The following is a 17,342-nucleotide window of genomic DNA, read 5'->3' as shown; positions in this document are numbered from 1 at the left end:
CTCCTTAACCTAGAAGACAGGACTCAGTAGTATGATTTTAACACTCAATCGGTTGTCAATTTATATACGCAGTACGCCAGTATGAATATATGAATGTCAAATTGGTAGTTGTTCATCTTACTAACTCGCACACCAGATTTGGCCAACATAATTGCGTAATAAACTCTTTCAAATTTCAGGAAACAAACAAGTGCAATTTAACACATACTAGAACCAGACAGAGTAGAAAGAAGCGATACGTCATACACGGGGTCTCATTTTACAACGTACTATAGTATTCAGTCCCTGGGCTTGAGGACGATGGTGGAGTGGTTGAGGATGTGTAAACTGAACTGACCACCCTTTTCAGAGGTATCAAGATTGGATGTGCCAGGAGGGGGCAAGAGTTCAAAATTTTGGACTAAACGGCCGATGGTAATGCCGAGGATGGGGAGGGCAAGGATGATGCCAGGGCAACTCCTTCTTCCGACTCCAAAAGGAAGGTACCTGAAATCATTTCCATTAGCTTCAACCTTGGACTCCTCCTCTATGAACCTCTCCGGCCTAAACTCCTCTGGATTTTTCCAGTGGGCTGGATTGTTGGCTAGCCACCACGCGTTCACTAATATCTTGCTCTCAGCAGGGATGTCATATCCGTTCAACTTGGCATCGTGCAGATTCATGTGAGGTACCAGTAATGGGATGGCCATCCGCAGCCTCAATGTCTCCTTGATCACTGCTTGCAGATACGGTAATTTATGTGTGTCCGGCTCTGTTATTTGGTGCCCCTTCCCTAGCACGCTGTCCATCTCTTCCCACAGCTTCTTCTGAATCTCAGGATGGTTCACTAACTCAGCTATTCCCCATTCGATTGACCATAATGTTGTTTCAATTGCTGTTAACATTCGATTTAGTTCGATATCAGTTATGTTACATACAAGGGAAATATAAGGGTGGTTTATTACTTTATTTCATTATATCTCAAATCCAAAGTATAGTGACTGTTCTTTTACTCCACCGAAAATGAAAAAGGGTAATGATTACTGGCAATAATGATAGAAACCTGTATCATTATGCCAGCATGTAAATTTAAGTTCAACTTTCTTCGATAATGTTTGCAAACTACCATCCTATGACATTAGTAATCCCTTTATCTTGATCAAATCTGTCGGTTTAATGTTTGAAAGGTACCCATCCTAAATAATGAGTCTTTTAGGAAAAACATGTATAAGTTCATTAGTTTCATCGAAACAGGTCTGCAGTCGATATATCCACTAATGTTTACAGATATTCCTCTCTATTTTATACCAAACAGGAGAAACACTATGGATAAAACCCAATGAAAAATTTAATTAGTAGCCAAATGCCATGTCCTATTTGTTTTTAAAGTACTATGATGCTTACGGATGAGCTGGAGCAAAAAAAAAGAAAAGGAATTTAACTCACCAGCGACGTTGATGTTTTCAACAATGTAGAGCACATTGTCTTCATTAATTTCTCCCTTCTGTTGTGCGTCCAAAATGTGATCAATAGCACATTTGAGTTCGTTGTTGGTTGATGGTTTTGTAGTCGCTAATTTCCTGTATGTATTATGATTAATTGTCAATTTCAAAACAAAATAAAAACAGGCAAAAATAGAAGATAACCAGACAAAAAAGAGTAAGCTAAAGTGAGTGATACACAAGTTTTTGGTAGCATATTTATATGTCCCGGGATGAACAGAGTCTACTCCAGTAACAAATATGTCGAGTCCAAGCTAGTGATGCGTGATGACATAATAGCATTGATTCGTTTCCTTATTTTTTTTGTGAACATACATAAAACTGATTAGTTTCCTAAAATATTTGAAAGAAACTCAGAAAAAGCTACCACTAGAAAGTGTTCATCTCCTTTAATAATTGCGACGGTAAGTTTGCCGTAAAATCTAACACGGGGAAAAGCGTTTAATTAATACTAGAGTTACGATACACTTGTTTATTCTGTTGGTGATTTAAGTGTAACTACCGGTTCATTGGTTCGTAGATGGGTAATTTCTAAATAATATAATGAGAGTTAGGGAAATACGGAATGTACGCTTGCATAATTATTACGGGATTACGGTATAGTTTTCGTTCGAATAACAACCACGCGTTAAATTACGCGGATTTTAATTAACTCTAAACCGGTATTTCTAAAGAGTTACACTCCTTGTTCCCTGTTTTCACAATTCCTTGTCTGTATAAATAGACAAAGGATAAGAAGAACAAGTTAAAAGAAAAACACACACTTTCTTATGCATCAAAAGAACAAAACTTACTGGCACATAGTTGGTCTGGCTGTAATAAGATCGGTGCTGAATATATACTTAATGGTGAGCCGTTTCCGGATAATTTAAATTTAACTAATATTGTTTTAATCCCAAAAAAAAAGGCTCCTGACAAGATGACAGAATTTAGACCAATTAGCTTATGTAATGTAGTTTATAAGCTAGTATCTAAAGTTTTGGCTAATAGAATAAAGAAATTCCTAGGTGAGATTGTGTCGGAAAATCAGAGTGCTTTTACTCCCGGTAGGATGTTACTCATAATATATTGGTGGCATTTGAGATGTTTCATTATATGAAGAATGCAAGGAGCGGAGGAGGTCATATGGCTCTAAAACTAGATATGGCAAAAGCATACGACCGTGTTGAATGGGATTTTTTGGAGGCTGTTTTGAGGAAGATCGGATTTGAGGCGAGATGGACAAATTGTGTAATGAAGTGTGTTAGAACAGTCCAATATTCCGTGGTGGTGAATGGTTCGAACTCAAATGTGTTTGTACCGCAGCGTGGAATTCGACAAGGTGATCCGCTTTCTCCCTGTTTATTTATTCTTTGCGCTGAAGTTTTATCTAGCCTTATGAGACGAGCGGTAGAGAATGGGTCTATACACGGTATTAGGGTGGCGCCAGCGTCTCCGTGTGTGTCTCACCTTTTATTCGCAGATGTTCTTTGTTAAAGCTAATTGGAAGGAAGCTACAGTGGTACGGGATATCTTGAAAAATTATGAGATGGCTTCTGGGCAATTAGTTAATCTAGATAAAACAACGGTGTCGTTTAGTCATGGCACTACTGTAGGGCGAAGGAATGATGTGGTAGGTGTGCTGGGGGTGAAGGAGGTTAATGAGCAGGAAGGAACGGTACTTGGGGCTACCGACGGTGGTGGGCCGATCAAAGAGAGCTATTACTTCAATTATTCGAGATAAAATGAGCAAAAAATTACAGTGTTGGCATGGGAAGTTACTCAGTAAGGCGGGGAAAAATGTATTGATAAAGGCTGTGGCTCAATCAATTCCTACATATGCGATGAGTGTTTTTAGACTCCCAACTAATTTTTGTGATGAATTACGCTCGTTGGTCTCGAAATTTTGGTGGGGGCAATGAGAATGGAAAGCGGAAGATTTCATGGGTAGCATGGTCAAAGATGTGCCGGTCAAAGTGTAGGGGAGGACTTGGTATGCGAGATTTTGAACAGTTTAATAGGGCTCTGTTGGCGAAGCAAGAAGCAAGCTTGGAGACTGATGACTGACACCGAAAGCCTTATGGTGCGAGTCTTGAAGGGGAAATATTTTCCTAATACGTCCTTTTTAGAGGCAAATATAAGGGTTAATCCTAGCTATACGTGGCGGAGTATTTGGGAGGCTAGAGCGGTTTTACATCTCGGAATAAGGAAGAGGATTGGAGATGGGCTTTCGACCCGAGTGTGGATTGATCCATGGGTGCAGGGGACACAAACAAGAAGGATTCTGTCACCAAAGGGGGATGCCTCGGAAGGGATGTGTGGGGCGGAGTAGCTGATTGCCGAGGGAGCATGGGATGCGGAGAAAGTCGGATCCTTGTTTCTTCCGTCTGAGCAAGCTCGCATAATGGGAGTACGGATAAGTTCGTTGAGGCCTCCTGATGAATAGTGCTGGGATGCTGAAAGAGATGGGATGGCGAGTATTCGGTTCGGTCTGCATACAAGTTATTAACTGAAGGTATGGACATTGCTAGTTCTTCCGACGATGCACGGGATAAACTTCTATGGAATCGTATTTGGAATTAACCTGTATTACCAAGGATTAAGGTGTTTTGTTGGAGCTATGTAACGATGCCATAACAACCAAGAGGAGCCTGGCTAGCCGAGTTAACACGATTGATGAGAGCTACCCTCGCTCTCATTTTACGACCGAAAATTGTCTCCATGTGGTTCGTGGGTGTGGGTGTGGGTGGGTGGAGGAAGTATGGGATGGACTGCGTTTGGAGGTGCCGGAGGTTGACGGATATGTGCGATAAGGGACTGGATGGAGGAAACAATGAGGTGCTTAAGTGGTAGCGAGTGGATGATTTTTATGACGGGGTGTGGGCGATATAGGAACGGAGGAATAAAGCTATTTTTGAAGATGGAGAGTGGCAAGTAGACTTGGTGGTGCGGAGAACGCAGGAGCTTTTTTGGGAGATGGGGGAGGTTAGAATTGATGGCTCGGTAAGGGATGTAGTGCGGCAAGAGGTAAAGTGGGTTAAGCCGGTTGAAGGAACGATAAAAATCAATGTTGATGCGGGGATTGTGGAAGGGTTGGGTCCGGGATGGGGGCTGGCATCTAGAAATGCAGCTGGGTGTTTGATGTGGGGGTATGACGATACAGTCACAGGAGGTAATGCACCCTTCGATGGCGGAGGCAAGGGCGGTCTTGTACGGGCTTCAAGAAGCAGAGGCTAGTGGATTTGGACGAGTAGTGATGGAAGGAGATTGTGAGCTTGTTATAAATGATTTGCGGAAAAGGACGAAGTGATATTTTTCTTATTTACGAGGATATTTTTGCTTTATGTAATAAGTTTAATAGTGTGGAGTTTTCTTTTGTTCGTAGACTTTAATAGGGTAGCGCATGAGTTCGCTCATGTTGTTCCTTGGTTACCAGGTAGACGTAGATGGATAGTTCCGTTCCAACATACTATTACTGCTTTAGTTGAGGCAGATTTGGTTGAATAATAAGTTACCCTTTTTGGGTTTAAAAAAAAAAAAAAAAAAACAATATTAATATTTTACACAAAACATTTCTATATTACGTCTCTGATTTTTTTTTTTTTTTTTTTTTGTGCCAAAAATCAGAAGGCACCGTCTTATCTCAATAGGAAATTCGGTTTCACCCAGGCACTAATAAGGGTCGAATTATTCTATTACGAAAGCGGAGTCAATTCAGTGTGGTTAACAATTGTCAATTCTGTTTCGTGCAATACGATTTCCTAACATATTCGTTTATAATTGTTAGAGTCATCTGCTCTTTAATACGGAGTATTTGTTGGAATAGAATAGGCAGTATATAATTGTTTATTCGTTTATAAATTAGGGTTACCTAAGCCCCCTCTTCTCATATTCATCCTAGTTAAATCCTAGTATTTAACTGAGAAAAATCTCATCTTTGACGTCATTTAACTTGTATTAGACTCAGGCCATAGCCCATAATTGAACTCCTAAGTCCTAATGCCGGTTTCCAGAAATAGCGGATATTACTCCCTCTTCTCTCTCTACTTTCTCTCACCCTCTTTTTCTCTCTAAAAACCTTAGTCTCTAACAATCAAATTCGGGGCTTCCATCGACCATTAATCGATGGTAAGCCCCATAAAAGTTTTATTTATCAATTATTAGTTAGAAAATTTATGAATCCATTAATAAAAGTCCCCCTTTTGGGTGAGATCCGTTTGTCTGTCTCCAATTTCGGAGTTTTTTCTGTCCTTTATATTATTTTAGGGTTTTGTTTTATTGGAAATATACATAAGAGCGATTTGTTGATGATTTATCATACGACTCTACAATTGATACGCGTTATTCGCCGACGTTCTATGGTACCGATAAAAGGTAAATTTTCTCCATCAATGAATCAAACGAAGGATCCCCTTAAAAGCTACATGAAGAGAGCGATATAAGGACGAGCCGAATTGTCATATCATATTTTGAAATCACTAGTTACGAGAGGAATTTGTCTTTTGGCTTCTATTAGATTTGTTGTTTTCGATTATACCTATCTCTTGTAAATGCCATTTAGCGATTTATTAATGAATTGATCTTTTCTTTCAAAAAAAAATCCTAATGCCGGTTTCCAACGGGTCATTATTTTTTTTTTTTTTTGGTGGTTCCTCCTTTGTCCTTTCTTTCTTCTCTATTATTTCTTGATCTTTCATTCTCTCTCTTAATTCTTAAATTCTTCTTAAATATTGTTTATCTGTTCTTCATTTTTCTCATCAAATCAAACAACTCTATAATAAATTATTATCCTATAATTTGTGTTGAATTTGTTTTAATTGATTTAGTAGAATGTGGCATGTCAAGAGAAAATGTGTAGTTAATCGGACTACATTGCTAGGTAATCATGCTTACTGTTGGGTTTGTGCCTTGATTCTGTTAACCGCCGCTTCGAATAACTATGCGGGGGTCTCGCTGACCGGTCAGCGAGTCTGGGTCCAGAGGCGAAGCGCCCTGGTTTAGGGGTTCGGGGGCAACGCCCCCGAAACTTAAACGGTATCCGTATCTGTTATTGGGCTAGGTCTGTCTTGGGCCTTTATTAGGTCATTCTGTATTAGGTTTAGAGAGTATTATATAAACTCTCTAAACCTCTACCTAGCAGTCATACCGTCTGAATCTGTAATCTGAAAATTCCTCACATATCAATAAAACTCTCTCCCTTGTGCCCTGTGGACGTAGCTAACACACCGTTAGTGAACCACGTAAATTTGTGCGTTTGTCTCTTTATTGTTTTTATCAGTTCTTTCTTGTCATTATAACAAGTCGGTATCGAGCCTTCGGGTTCCTAACCAGAAAAGATGTCGGCGATGAACATAAAGATCGATCGCTTTCACGGGAGGAATAGTTTTAGTCTGTGGCGGTCAAGATGCGGGCTTTGTTAAAGCGAAAGGTTGTGGCGCCGCTTTGGATAAGAAGACGGAAAGCGCAATCTGCTCTCTGCGCTTCTTCTACCGCGAGATGGCGATGCGGAGGAGAAGGCACATTCAACGATTATGTTGTGTCTTCGATGATATCATCACCGGTCGCGGAGGAAACTACATGAACCGGCCTGCGGAAAAAGCTTGAGAGTCTTTATATGACCAAGTCTTTGACCAATAAGTTGCTTCAAGAACGCAACGTCTTTTAGTCGAGAATGCGGGAAGGTATGCCTCTTCGAGATCATTTAGATCAATTAAACACAATTTTACTAGAATTACGTAATATTGATGTTAAGGTAGAAGATGAGGATGCCGCATTAATTCTGTTAGTTTCTTTACCACCGTCGTATGAGAACTTTGTACGATCTTTTATTGTGGGTAAAGATACTTTTTACTCTAGAAGATGTTAGGTCGTCTCTTCATACTAGAGAATCTGCGCTATAAGGCGGTACTGTACAGTCCGGACAATCGAGTCGGGGTTAGCCGTAGCCGCGCCAGGGTTATGGACGGGGAAATTCGGGGAAGAAAAAGTATAAGAAGCCTTCTTATTCGAGTTCTTCTAGTTACTGCTTTGTACTTCGGATATACAGTAATTACTCGGTTCTTATGTTTCTAGGGGTCCTAAACCTACTTATGTCTGTAATTACTGTAAAGGGAAGGGACATTGGAAATTCGATTGTCCCAAGAAAGAGAAGATGATTATGCTCTGGTTACAGATAGCGTCACGCATCACACTGATGTGTGGATTCTGGATTCTGGAGCATCTTACCATATATGTCCGTGTAGAGAGTGGTTTACAACTTATGAACAGGTAGATGGAGGCACTATTTCTATGGCTAACAGTGCTGTTTGCAGGATAATTGGAATCGACTCAGTCAGGGTAAGGACACATGATGGTAAATTCTGTACATTGAACGAAGTTAGACATGTTCCACTGATGACAAAGAATCGATCTCTTTAAGTATGTTAGACGATGGGGTTTCAACTTTCAAGAGTGTAGGTGGAGTTCGAACGTCTGCGAAAGGTTCGAATGTAGTTCGAGGGGTATCAAGCATGGTACTCTATATTATCTTCGAGGATCTACTCTGTCGGGTTACTTTGTTGTGCATCCTCGGATGTTGATAAAGAAGATTTGACTAAGTTGTGGCATATGAGACTTGGTCATATGAGTGATAGGGGGATGCGGACTGCAAAAGAAGATCTTCCGTGGGTCACAAGGTCAAGAATCCTGGAGTTTTTGGGAAGCTACATCGCAGAGTTTCCTAAAGCGGTCATAGGACCAAGGGCACACTTGATTACATCCATTCGATTGTTGGGGTCCTTCAAGGTGGAGTCTTTGGGAGGTCGGAGGTATTTTGTGTCTATTATCGATGATTATTCCAGGAAGACTTGGATTTATTTGATGAAGCACAAAAACGAAGCCTTCACTCACTTTAAGCAGTGGAAGGCATTAATGGAGAATCAAACTGGGAAGAAGGTCGAAGAGGCGAACCGATAACGGCTAGAGTTTTGTTGTTACGAGTTCGACGAGTTACGCGAAGAATGAAGGGATTCTTAGACATCGTACGGTCAGAGATACACCTCGAGAAAATGGTGTAGCGAGCGAATGAACCGGACACTACGGAGAGGGCAAGGTGCATGCTCTCTAATCTTTGGACTAACAAGAAGATTCGGGCGAAGCGATTAGTACGACATGCTATCGATAAATCGGGGACCTCACATTTGAGTCCGAATCTCAAAACTCAATTTGAGATATGGTTTGGTAAGTCTGCCGACTATTCTATTTTAAGAGCTTTTGGTAGATCTTGCTTATTATCATGTTAGTGAAGGTAAGTTTGAGCCACGAGCTAAAAAGGGAGTATTCATGGGCTATGGGGATGGTGTCGAGGATACCGTATCTGGTCTCCATATGAGGGTAGGGTTATTTTGAGTAGAAATGTTGTCTTTGATGAAAATTCTATGGTTAATCCTACTTTGTGAAGTCTTATATGTTGTCGGATAGTAGTAGTAGTAGTGTTGATAAACGGTGGAAGCGAAGACACTCTTGATGAGAGTGTACCACAGGAAGAAGATCAACCACTATAGTCCGAATCCGAATCTGTTCCATCGATTCTTCATTACCGATTCCGAATCGAGTTTGGCCCGTGAACGGTCAATCAGGCCTAATTTTGGGAAGCCTCCGAATAGACTTGGTTTTAAAGATATGGTGGGTTATGCGCTTCGGTTCTTTGAGAGGTGGATCCCGACTTACGAGCCATCCACTTTCAAAGAAGCAAAGAACATGTTACGATACGCGATGGCTTCTTTGCCATGGGAGATGAGATGGAGTCCCTTCAAAAGAATCGGACACAGGAATTATCTAAGAAGCCTCGAGGAGAAAGATTGTTACTTGTAAATGGGTCTTGAAGAAAAGAGGGAGAGACTAACTGAGGGTATAAGGTATAAAGCTCATTGGCGGCTCGTGGGTTCGATCGAAAGAGGGGGTAGACTACAATGAAATATTTTCGCCGGTGGTCGACATACTTCCATCGTGAGTGTTGCTAGAATAGTTGCACATCGTCGATTTAGAACTAGAACAAATAGATGTGAAGACAACTTTCCTACGTGGAGAGTTGGAAGAAGAGATATACATGACTCGACCAGACGGTTTCCAGTTACGGGTAAAGAAGACTATGTTTGCAAAGTCAAGAAGTCCTTATATGGGCTAAAACAATCTCCGAGGCGAGTGGTATAAAAGGTTTGTGACTACATGTTAGAGATTGGCTACACTAGAGTCCGTATGATTGTTGTGTTTATTACAACAAGTCAAGAATGAGTCTTTCATTTATCCGATCCTATATGTAGACGATATGTTGATAGGCTGCAGAGAGCAAGTCGATGTTCGAAAAATTGAAGGGTCTTCTCGGTCTTTGAATTTGAGATGAAAGATTTGGGTGCGGAAGAAAAATTACGGGAATGGAGATCTACAGGGATAGGAGCAAGAAGAAGCTTTTCTTATCTCGGAAAGGCTATATTCGAAAGGTCTTGCAAGGTTTGGCATGTCTACTTTGCTAAATCCATAGATACTCTAGTCGTCGAATGCACATCATCTTTTTCTCTTTAAGTCCCATTGAAGAAAGGGAGTACGTGTCCCGAGTTCCGTACTCTGGTGCGGTGGGTAGTTTGATGTATCTTTATGTGCGCACTAGACACGATTTAGCATAGTCGATCGGTGTGGTGGCCGGTTTATGGGTGATCCGAGGTAAAGAGCATTGGCGGTTTGTGAAGAGAATTTTTCGGTACCTTAAGGGTACATCTGATGTTGGTCTCATTTATGGAGGTGATAGAGAGTGCCTTGTGTCGAGTACTCAGTTCGATTCGATTATGCGGGAGATGTTGTGATGAATCAATGATCGTTATGTTTTCACTCTTGGTGGTTCGATCGTCGATTGGAAGGCTACATTTAAGCCTACGATTACTTTAATACACTCTTGAAGCAGTATATGGCGTTGACATGAGCGGTAAAGAGGGAATCGGTTAAAAGGACTCGGTCACTAAAGATCAAGTCCATCATGAGAGGACTAAGCATATAGATGTGAGATATCACTTTATGAGAAATGAGAAGAGGATTAAGGTGAACAAAGTGGGTATCTGATAACCCACCGACATGTTCACTAAGCCGATTCCCGCATAAAGAAGTTCAACATTGTTTGGACTTCTAAATATCTATGATCTGTAATTGCCCTCTTGGGGGCAATATCCGAGGAAGGGAGAAGAGCTTTTACGGTACATCGGCATTTATGGGAATGCATCCGTATATCTGTCTTTTTGTGAGAGAATTCAAGTCAAGGTGGAGATTTGTTGGGTTTGTGCCTTGATTCGTTAACCGCCGCTCGAATAACTATGCGGGGTCTCGGGCCACGAAGTCCGGGTCCGTCAGGCGAAGCGCCCTGGTTTAGGGGTTCGGGGGCAACACCCCCAAAACTTAAACGGTATCCGTATCTGTTATTGGGCTAGGTCTGTCTTGGGCCTTTATTAGGTCATTCTGTAGTAGGTTTAGAGAGTATTATATAAACTCTCTAAACCTCTACCTATGATCATACCGTCGAATCAGAATCCGAAAACTCCTCACATATCAATAAAACTCTCTCCCTTCTGCCCTGTGGACGTAGCTAACACACCGTTAGTGAACCACGTAAATCTGTGCATTTGTCTCTTTATTGTTTTTATCAGTTCTTTCTTGCTTCTTTCTTGCTTCTGTTATAACACTTACTATGCACTCCGTATGTTTAATAAAATATGTGAGTGGGATTTTGAATGATTGGTAGGGTGGTGGTGTTACTGAAGGATTGAGTTTCGATTTTCAAGCTGGATATGTATTCGGCTCATTTGATTCAGTAGACAGAACGTAGCATTTTGAGATAGAATGTGTGGTTAATTGAACTACATTAACATTTCTGAGTTTTTGTTCTTTTCTAATTTGAATCATATCAGATTTGACAATGAATGTTTGTTGTAGGGTTGAAGATGATGTTTTTAGAGTGAGAGATGAAGATGAAACTTTGTTACAGTAAAAAAAAAAAAAAAAAAAATAAGGACGCCGTTTTTAGAGATTTCTAGTGATTAAGATAGATGTTTTTAGAGGATAGGTGAAATATTTAGATTTGTAAAGAAATCAATTTGGGAGAAAATCAATTTGGGGGAAAATAATTTAGAGGTGAGGAAATCAATTTGGGGGAAAATAATTTACGGTTTTTGATTGATTAAGGGGATGAAGATGTTGATTGATGTTTTTATTTCTCATTAAAATGAAAGAGTTCAAGAGAAAAGGTAACCGGTTTATTAGGTATCCCTTCCAAGAGATCAGTGCAAGTTAAATGACGTCAAAGATAGATTTTTCTAAGTTAAACAATAAACAATAGGATGAATTAATATGAGAAGAGGAGACTTAGTTTGGATTATTCTCATGAAATAACCCTATAAATTACAAAATCCACTTGAAACAGGGGAATCATAGTCATGAGTGAAAACACATCCCAATAGGTTAGGATTTGGATTTGGATTTGATCTATATATGGTTCAATTATTTCCAAATGTTTTTTTTTTTTTTTTAGGCGCTACCTTCGGTGCGCACTGGATAGTGTATCTTTGATAAATTTCTAAATACGATCAAATCAAACAAGTAAAGAATAAGATGGTGAAAGCATAGGACAGTAAGAGCAAGTCCAATGGTTTAGCATAGGGACTTGCATGCAATTTCATAAAATTGCAAGCTAGTGGCTAAACCATTGGAGATAGCCATGTAGAATGGCTTGATTTAAGCTACTAGCAACTAGCCTCATGAAGCTAGTAGCTTAAAGTGGCCCACACCTTAAAATCAACCAATAGGAAAATTAGTTACATGTTTTAATTAATTAAATAAAATTTATGAAAGCTAGCTAAACCATTGGAATAATATGTTGGCTTTAAATTGTTGTGGGTTAAAATGTGATGTGGATTTATCAAGCTAGTAGGAAATAGCTTATCATTGAACTTGCTCTAAGGAAACAAAATCCTAATTAGTGAAAGTAATGGAATATATGTAGGGGTGGCAATCAGGTCACTCGGGTCGGTTACGGGTCGGGTCAAAGCGGGTCGGGTCATATCGGGTTCGGGTTGTATCCGGTTAGCGGTGGGTTGGGTCGGGTTGGTTACGATTCATGTCGGGTCATTAGGCAAGTCGGGTCAGCATATATCGGGCTTAGATGGGTAATTCTATGTTTAGACAACGTGTAGGCGTATTAAGGGGGTGTTTGGTTCACCCAATATAGGTATGAGGTATGGGTTTGGAATGAACCAAACCCATACCATGTGTTTGTTTGACGAAAATGAAGGTTTCATACCCATACCTCAAACCCATGAGGTATGGGTTTCTCATACCCATGGAGGGGGTGGTATGAGATTGATACCTATGGTATCAAATTAGAGATAATAAAAAGTGATAAAAAAAATTGTAAAAAAAATATTTTTATATTTTCATTTGATTAAATTTTATCTACATGATTTAATAGTATAAAAATTATTATTAAAAAAAATTGTATTTTGAAGATTTTTTTAGCTTTGATTGATTTCTAACCTCATATCCCCAAAATTGAACCAAACACAAGGTATGAGTGATCAGTTGAACCCGATCTGGCTGGGGGTATGATTCCCGATTCCAAACTCATACCCACGCGTGAACCAAACACCCCTAATTGTATTAATTGTAGTTTTTAATTGAAAATAATTAAGATTAATGTCAATTTGTCTTATTTACACAATTATTAAGCTAATTCATTATCGGGTTATCTATGGGGTTGAGTCAATATCGGGTCACGGGTCGGGTCGAGTCGGTTTAAGTCGGGTTCGGGTTGGAAAAAATAAGGATGTTATCATTATCGGATCGGGTCGGTTCAGTTTCGGGTCACCCAATTTTGGGTTGAATCGGGTCGGGTTCCTTGGGTCGGGTCAGCTTTTGCTAGCTCTAAATATATGCATGTATGTACTCCGTATGAGGAAAAAAACAGGAAAGAACCATACTTGCGCTCGTCGACAAAGTAGTCCTTAAACAGCTTCAAACGGGTGTCCTTAACCTGTCTACAAATATTGAGATAACCCCTGAGAAACGGGCGAAGAATTGGGATGAAATCGCCGTAGTTATACTCAAAGCTCTGAGCCAATCGGCTTCTCTCACCATTAAGAGCCTTGAGTTTGTTAAAAAGCGGATCATCCTGGCTTTCAAAGCGACGGTCGAACATGATGCGGTACATGTTGTTGTACATCATGAGCTGGAGACGTTTTCGGAGGACGATGCCAGTGGTGGATGATTCCGGCATGTTCTTAACATCCGCAACGACACTGGCAGCCTCCTCCTCCCAACTACCACGATACTGCTGAACAACCTTGTTGGTAAAGAAGGGAACAGTCATAATCCTCCTCATCTTCCTCCAATGCTCACCATAGACAGTGAAAACCATATCCTGACCCTTACCAGTGAAGATGTCGAAAACAACGTTCCTGGTCCTGGAACCGAACTCAACACCCTGAGTGTGAAGCACCTCCTTGGCTAAGTCAGGGGAGGATACAACAACAAGGTTCCTCTGACCCATCCTAAGCATAAGGATGTCACCGAACCTCTTAGCGAGATCGGTAAGGTTACGGTGGTTGAGATCATCCCCAACCTGAAGCCAATTACCGAAAATGGGAACAGGTAAAGGACCGGGGGGGAGCTTGAGCTTCTTACCACGGAATTTAGAAAGAGTAATGGCTAGAATAATAGCAAAGAAGATTGCGAAGAGAGCCTTCTGCAGGAGAAGGAGATCCATCATGTGTGAATATGAATAATATGAAAATGGTGGTTGTTGGTTTGATTGGTAAGAATGAGGTTACGTTATTATGTATTTATAAGGGAGAGTGTTACATTTAGATTACCAAAACATATAGGAAAAGGGAATTCAATAGAGGAGGGGAGGGGGGGGTGGTTGTGACACTGGCGTTAGGAAGGAGAAGAGGGGTAGGTAAGAGTGGGTTGGTGTGACACGGGCGTTAGGAAGGAGAAGAGGGGGTAGGTAAGAGTGGGTGGTTCTCCAGACTACACACCTACACCAAAACATTCAACATTTCAACGCCCCCTGCATTTCTTTTTCCTTTTTTCTTTTTTATTATGTCAAATTCTGGAATTTAAGGTGGGATTGGGATTTGGGAGTGGGAGTGGGAGTGGGAGTGGGAGTGGGAGGCAGTTAATAGATTTTACAATCAGTTGTATCAAGTTGTATGCTCTAGAACCCGAGTTATACAATAAAGTTTTCAAGTTTTGTATTAAAGAAGGCGAGCTATACCGTAAAATTTCTGAACTCACTCACTTAAACATAAAAAAAATTAATTATAAAAAAGCTCAAAAAATTACTCATAAGCTCGAGTCGGACCCTTTGCTCAACGCCGTTAACTCATTTATGTGACTCACGCATCCTACCTCTTCACTTGCGTCATTCCCTTCCTCATTTTTTTTCTTCTTTTTGTTTTATTTTACGTTACTTTTTTTTTCCATTTACTATTCTAAATACCCCTTCGTCCGAATCCCGATTAATAGTTATTTATTCCTTTTGCTACGAAGATTAAGGAAATATATGAGAATGCTTTTAGACCATACAAATCAACCATCTCCCACTTGCGCATGAGAGAACCACACAAATATGCCAAAAATAGAAATAGATAAACTATTAACTAATACACTCATAAAAGGAAATAAATAACTACAAGTTTTAAACCCGTGCATAATTGCACGGGTTTGCTTATTAAACTTGTTTTTAAAAAATGTTCGGCTAAATTAAAAAATATTGAAATCAGAATATAAAACTAAATTTTGGAATACTAATTAAAATAAAGGGGTCAAATAACACCTCACTTACATAGATGAAACAAAGCTTTTGATAATTTTAATGCATTTTATTGTTGGCTTATGTGTACAAGTGGTATGCTATTTACCGTCTTAAGGTTAAGACGGATATATATCTTTTAACTAAGCCAAACTAAGCCCATATCGTCCAACTAAATAACTATCTCAAAGATCCCACTCCCTCCTATTCTGGGTTTTCTTCCCCTTTGATGTGTGCACAAGATTTTAGGAGATGATTAAAGAATGAATAAAGGAAGATGATGGGGTTTGTGAATTGGAGAGAAGAATGAATAATTAGGAATTAAATAAGGAATTGTGAGTTAGGTGAGGTTTGGTGATAAGAGAGGGGGATGAATAAAATAAGAGTAAAAGTTGGGTGGGTTTGATAATATATATGAGAGAGAAATGAATAAAATAAGAGTAAAAGTTTCCAAAATAAGAAAGGGGAAGAAAACCTGAATAATCTGTTTAAGGAAATAGGGAAGAAAATAGTGAATAGGAGGGAGTATTAATATTTCTTTGATACATTAATTTATTGAATGTTCATTGTATTTATCCCATCTAATTTAAAATTGTTAATTTTTTTTTTTTTTTATTGACGAGGGGGTTGAATCCCCCCGGGCTCATACATTCCTGCACCATCACATGAACCACGTAAGCCACCCCTTCGGGAGCTGCAGTGGTCAAGTGATCATCGCCCCAGCTGGTAGTCGAACCCGGAACCTCTCAACTCCTGCATTTCTGCAAGTTTCAAGGTTTAACCCGACTACCACTGGACTAACACCACTTGGTTTGTATCTTTAAGTTTGTATACATTATACGTAAACGGTCTATAATACTTAATAAACCCTTTATAACATTAGGTCATTATGCTAACTGAGTAATTATTGTGTTAGACGGTCTAATACTGTGAGACGATCCCATTATCTAAAAAGACAACTCAGTAATTAGTAGTAATAAATGGATAATTTTTTTACAAAAATGGACCGTCTTATGATATAAAAATGCTTTATTCTATAATTAGTAATATTAATTTTTGGGGCTATGATACATTCACTCAAATCGGGTTTCCGCAGTCCCACATACCACAACTTACTACTGCATTACCCACAAACACATGGTCTAAAACCCTAAGACTCCCATCAACCAAGTTAGTAACTCACCTCACCATCTGCCTCATATATTGCTTTTTAGAAATTACTGCAACGCATATTACATTATTACCTTAACACAAAGGCGTATATTTCATTCATTCCCAAATCTCCCATACATGCTTAGTCCTAGAGAAACTCTCGTCCATGACTAGGACGTCCTACCACACATGCTTAGTCTAATTCAATTCTGTACCTCTCGACTTTAGAACGAATGAACAAACTTAATCTACGGTTACGGCCGATAACCAAAGATTAAACGTAACAATGCGTACATGTGATGGAAACAATTGAACAATATTATTATCAACCTATTTAAACATGTTATATATTTGATTTTGCATGGCTCCCCTAGCCTTTAGACTAGGAAATTTAGCTACTCATACTAAAATGTAAATTGCAAACTAAATTATAAGAAATGCTAAACATGGTTGTATGATTTATATGGATTAGATGATATAACATGTAAAATGAATAATGTTAATGTAAAATGAAGTACTCAATTATAAATTATGTGGTAACTAAATTAGTAATGTGAAATTGCAAACTTAGAATTAGAAATACCTTAATGGAAGAGAACTTATATGGAAGAACAAATAACAATAACCAAATGCTCGAATATCAAATGCTTGAACAATAGTTTGTAGTACAAATGTTGAAAGATTAACTAATGGAATGCTTAACAACTTGTAAATTAAAATGAGAAAACTAATGAGAGAAAATATAATGCTTGAGGCTATTGTAAGTAAACTTAGACGTGAAAATGAGATGCCCTAAACCTTGGAATACCTCTTCTATTTATAGGAGAGGTGAAAGAAACGTAAGCTTTCATGATGCATGCAGCCCCGATCGGGGTCGTGTGTTTCTCTACCGTTTCCATTAA

The 17,342-nt window shown here is 39.4% G+C and overlaps 1 protein-coding gene across 1 annotated transcript; it reads right to left on the bottom strand.

The window, feature by feature from the left end:
* Window positions 1–137: 137 nt before the first annotated feature.
* LOC141633190 (trans-cinnamate 4-monooxygenase-like) lies at window positions 138–14,578 on the bottom strand. Its single transcript, XM_074445632.1, has 3 exons — window positions 13,454–14,578; window positions 1,426–1,559; window positions 138–874 (listed from the first exon to the last, which is right to left on the bottom strand). The coding sequence occupies exons 1-3, from the start codon at window positions 14,239–14,241 to the stop codon at window positions 279–281; spliced, it is 1,518 nt and encodes a 505-aa protein (XP_074301733.1). The 5' UTR covers window positions 14,242–14,578; the 3' UTR covers window positions 138–278.
* Window positions 14,579–17,342: the final 2,764 nt, after the last annotated feature.

The sequence above is a fragment of the Silene latifolia genome, chromosome Y (genome assembly GCF_048544455.1).
Source record: "Silene latifolia isolate original U9 population chromosome Y, ASM4854445v1, whole genome shotgun sequence".
NCBI lineage: Eukaryota > Viridiplantae > Streptophyta > Magnoliopsida > Caryophyllales > Caryophyllaceae > Silene > Silene latifolia.
Note: the sequence above shows the minus strand (reverse complement) of the source record. Positions and strands in the feature narration are given on the sequence as shown.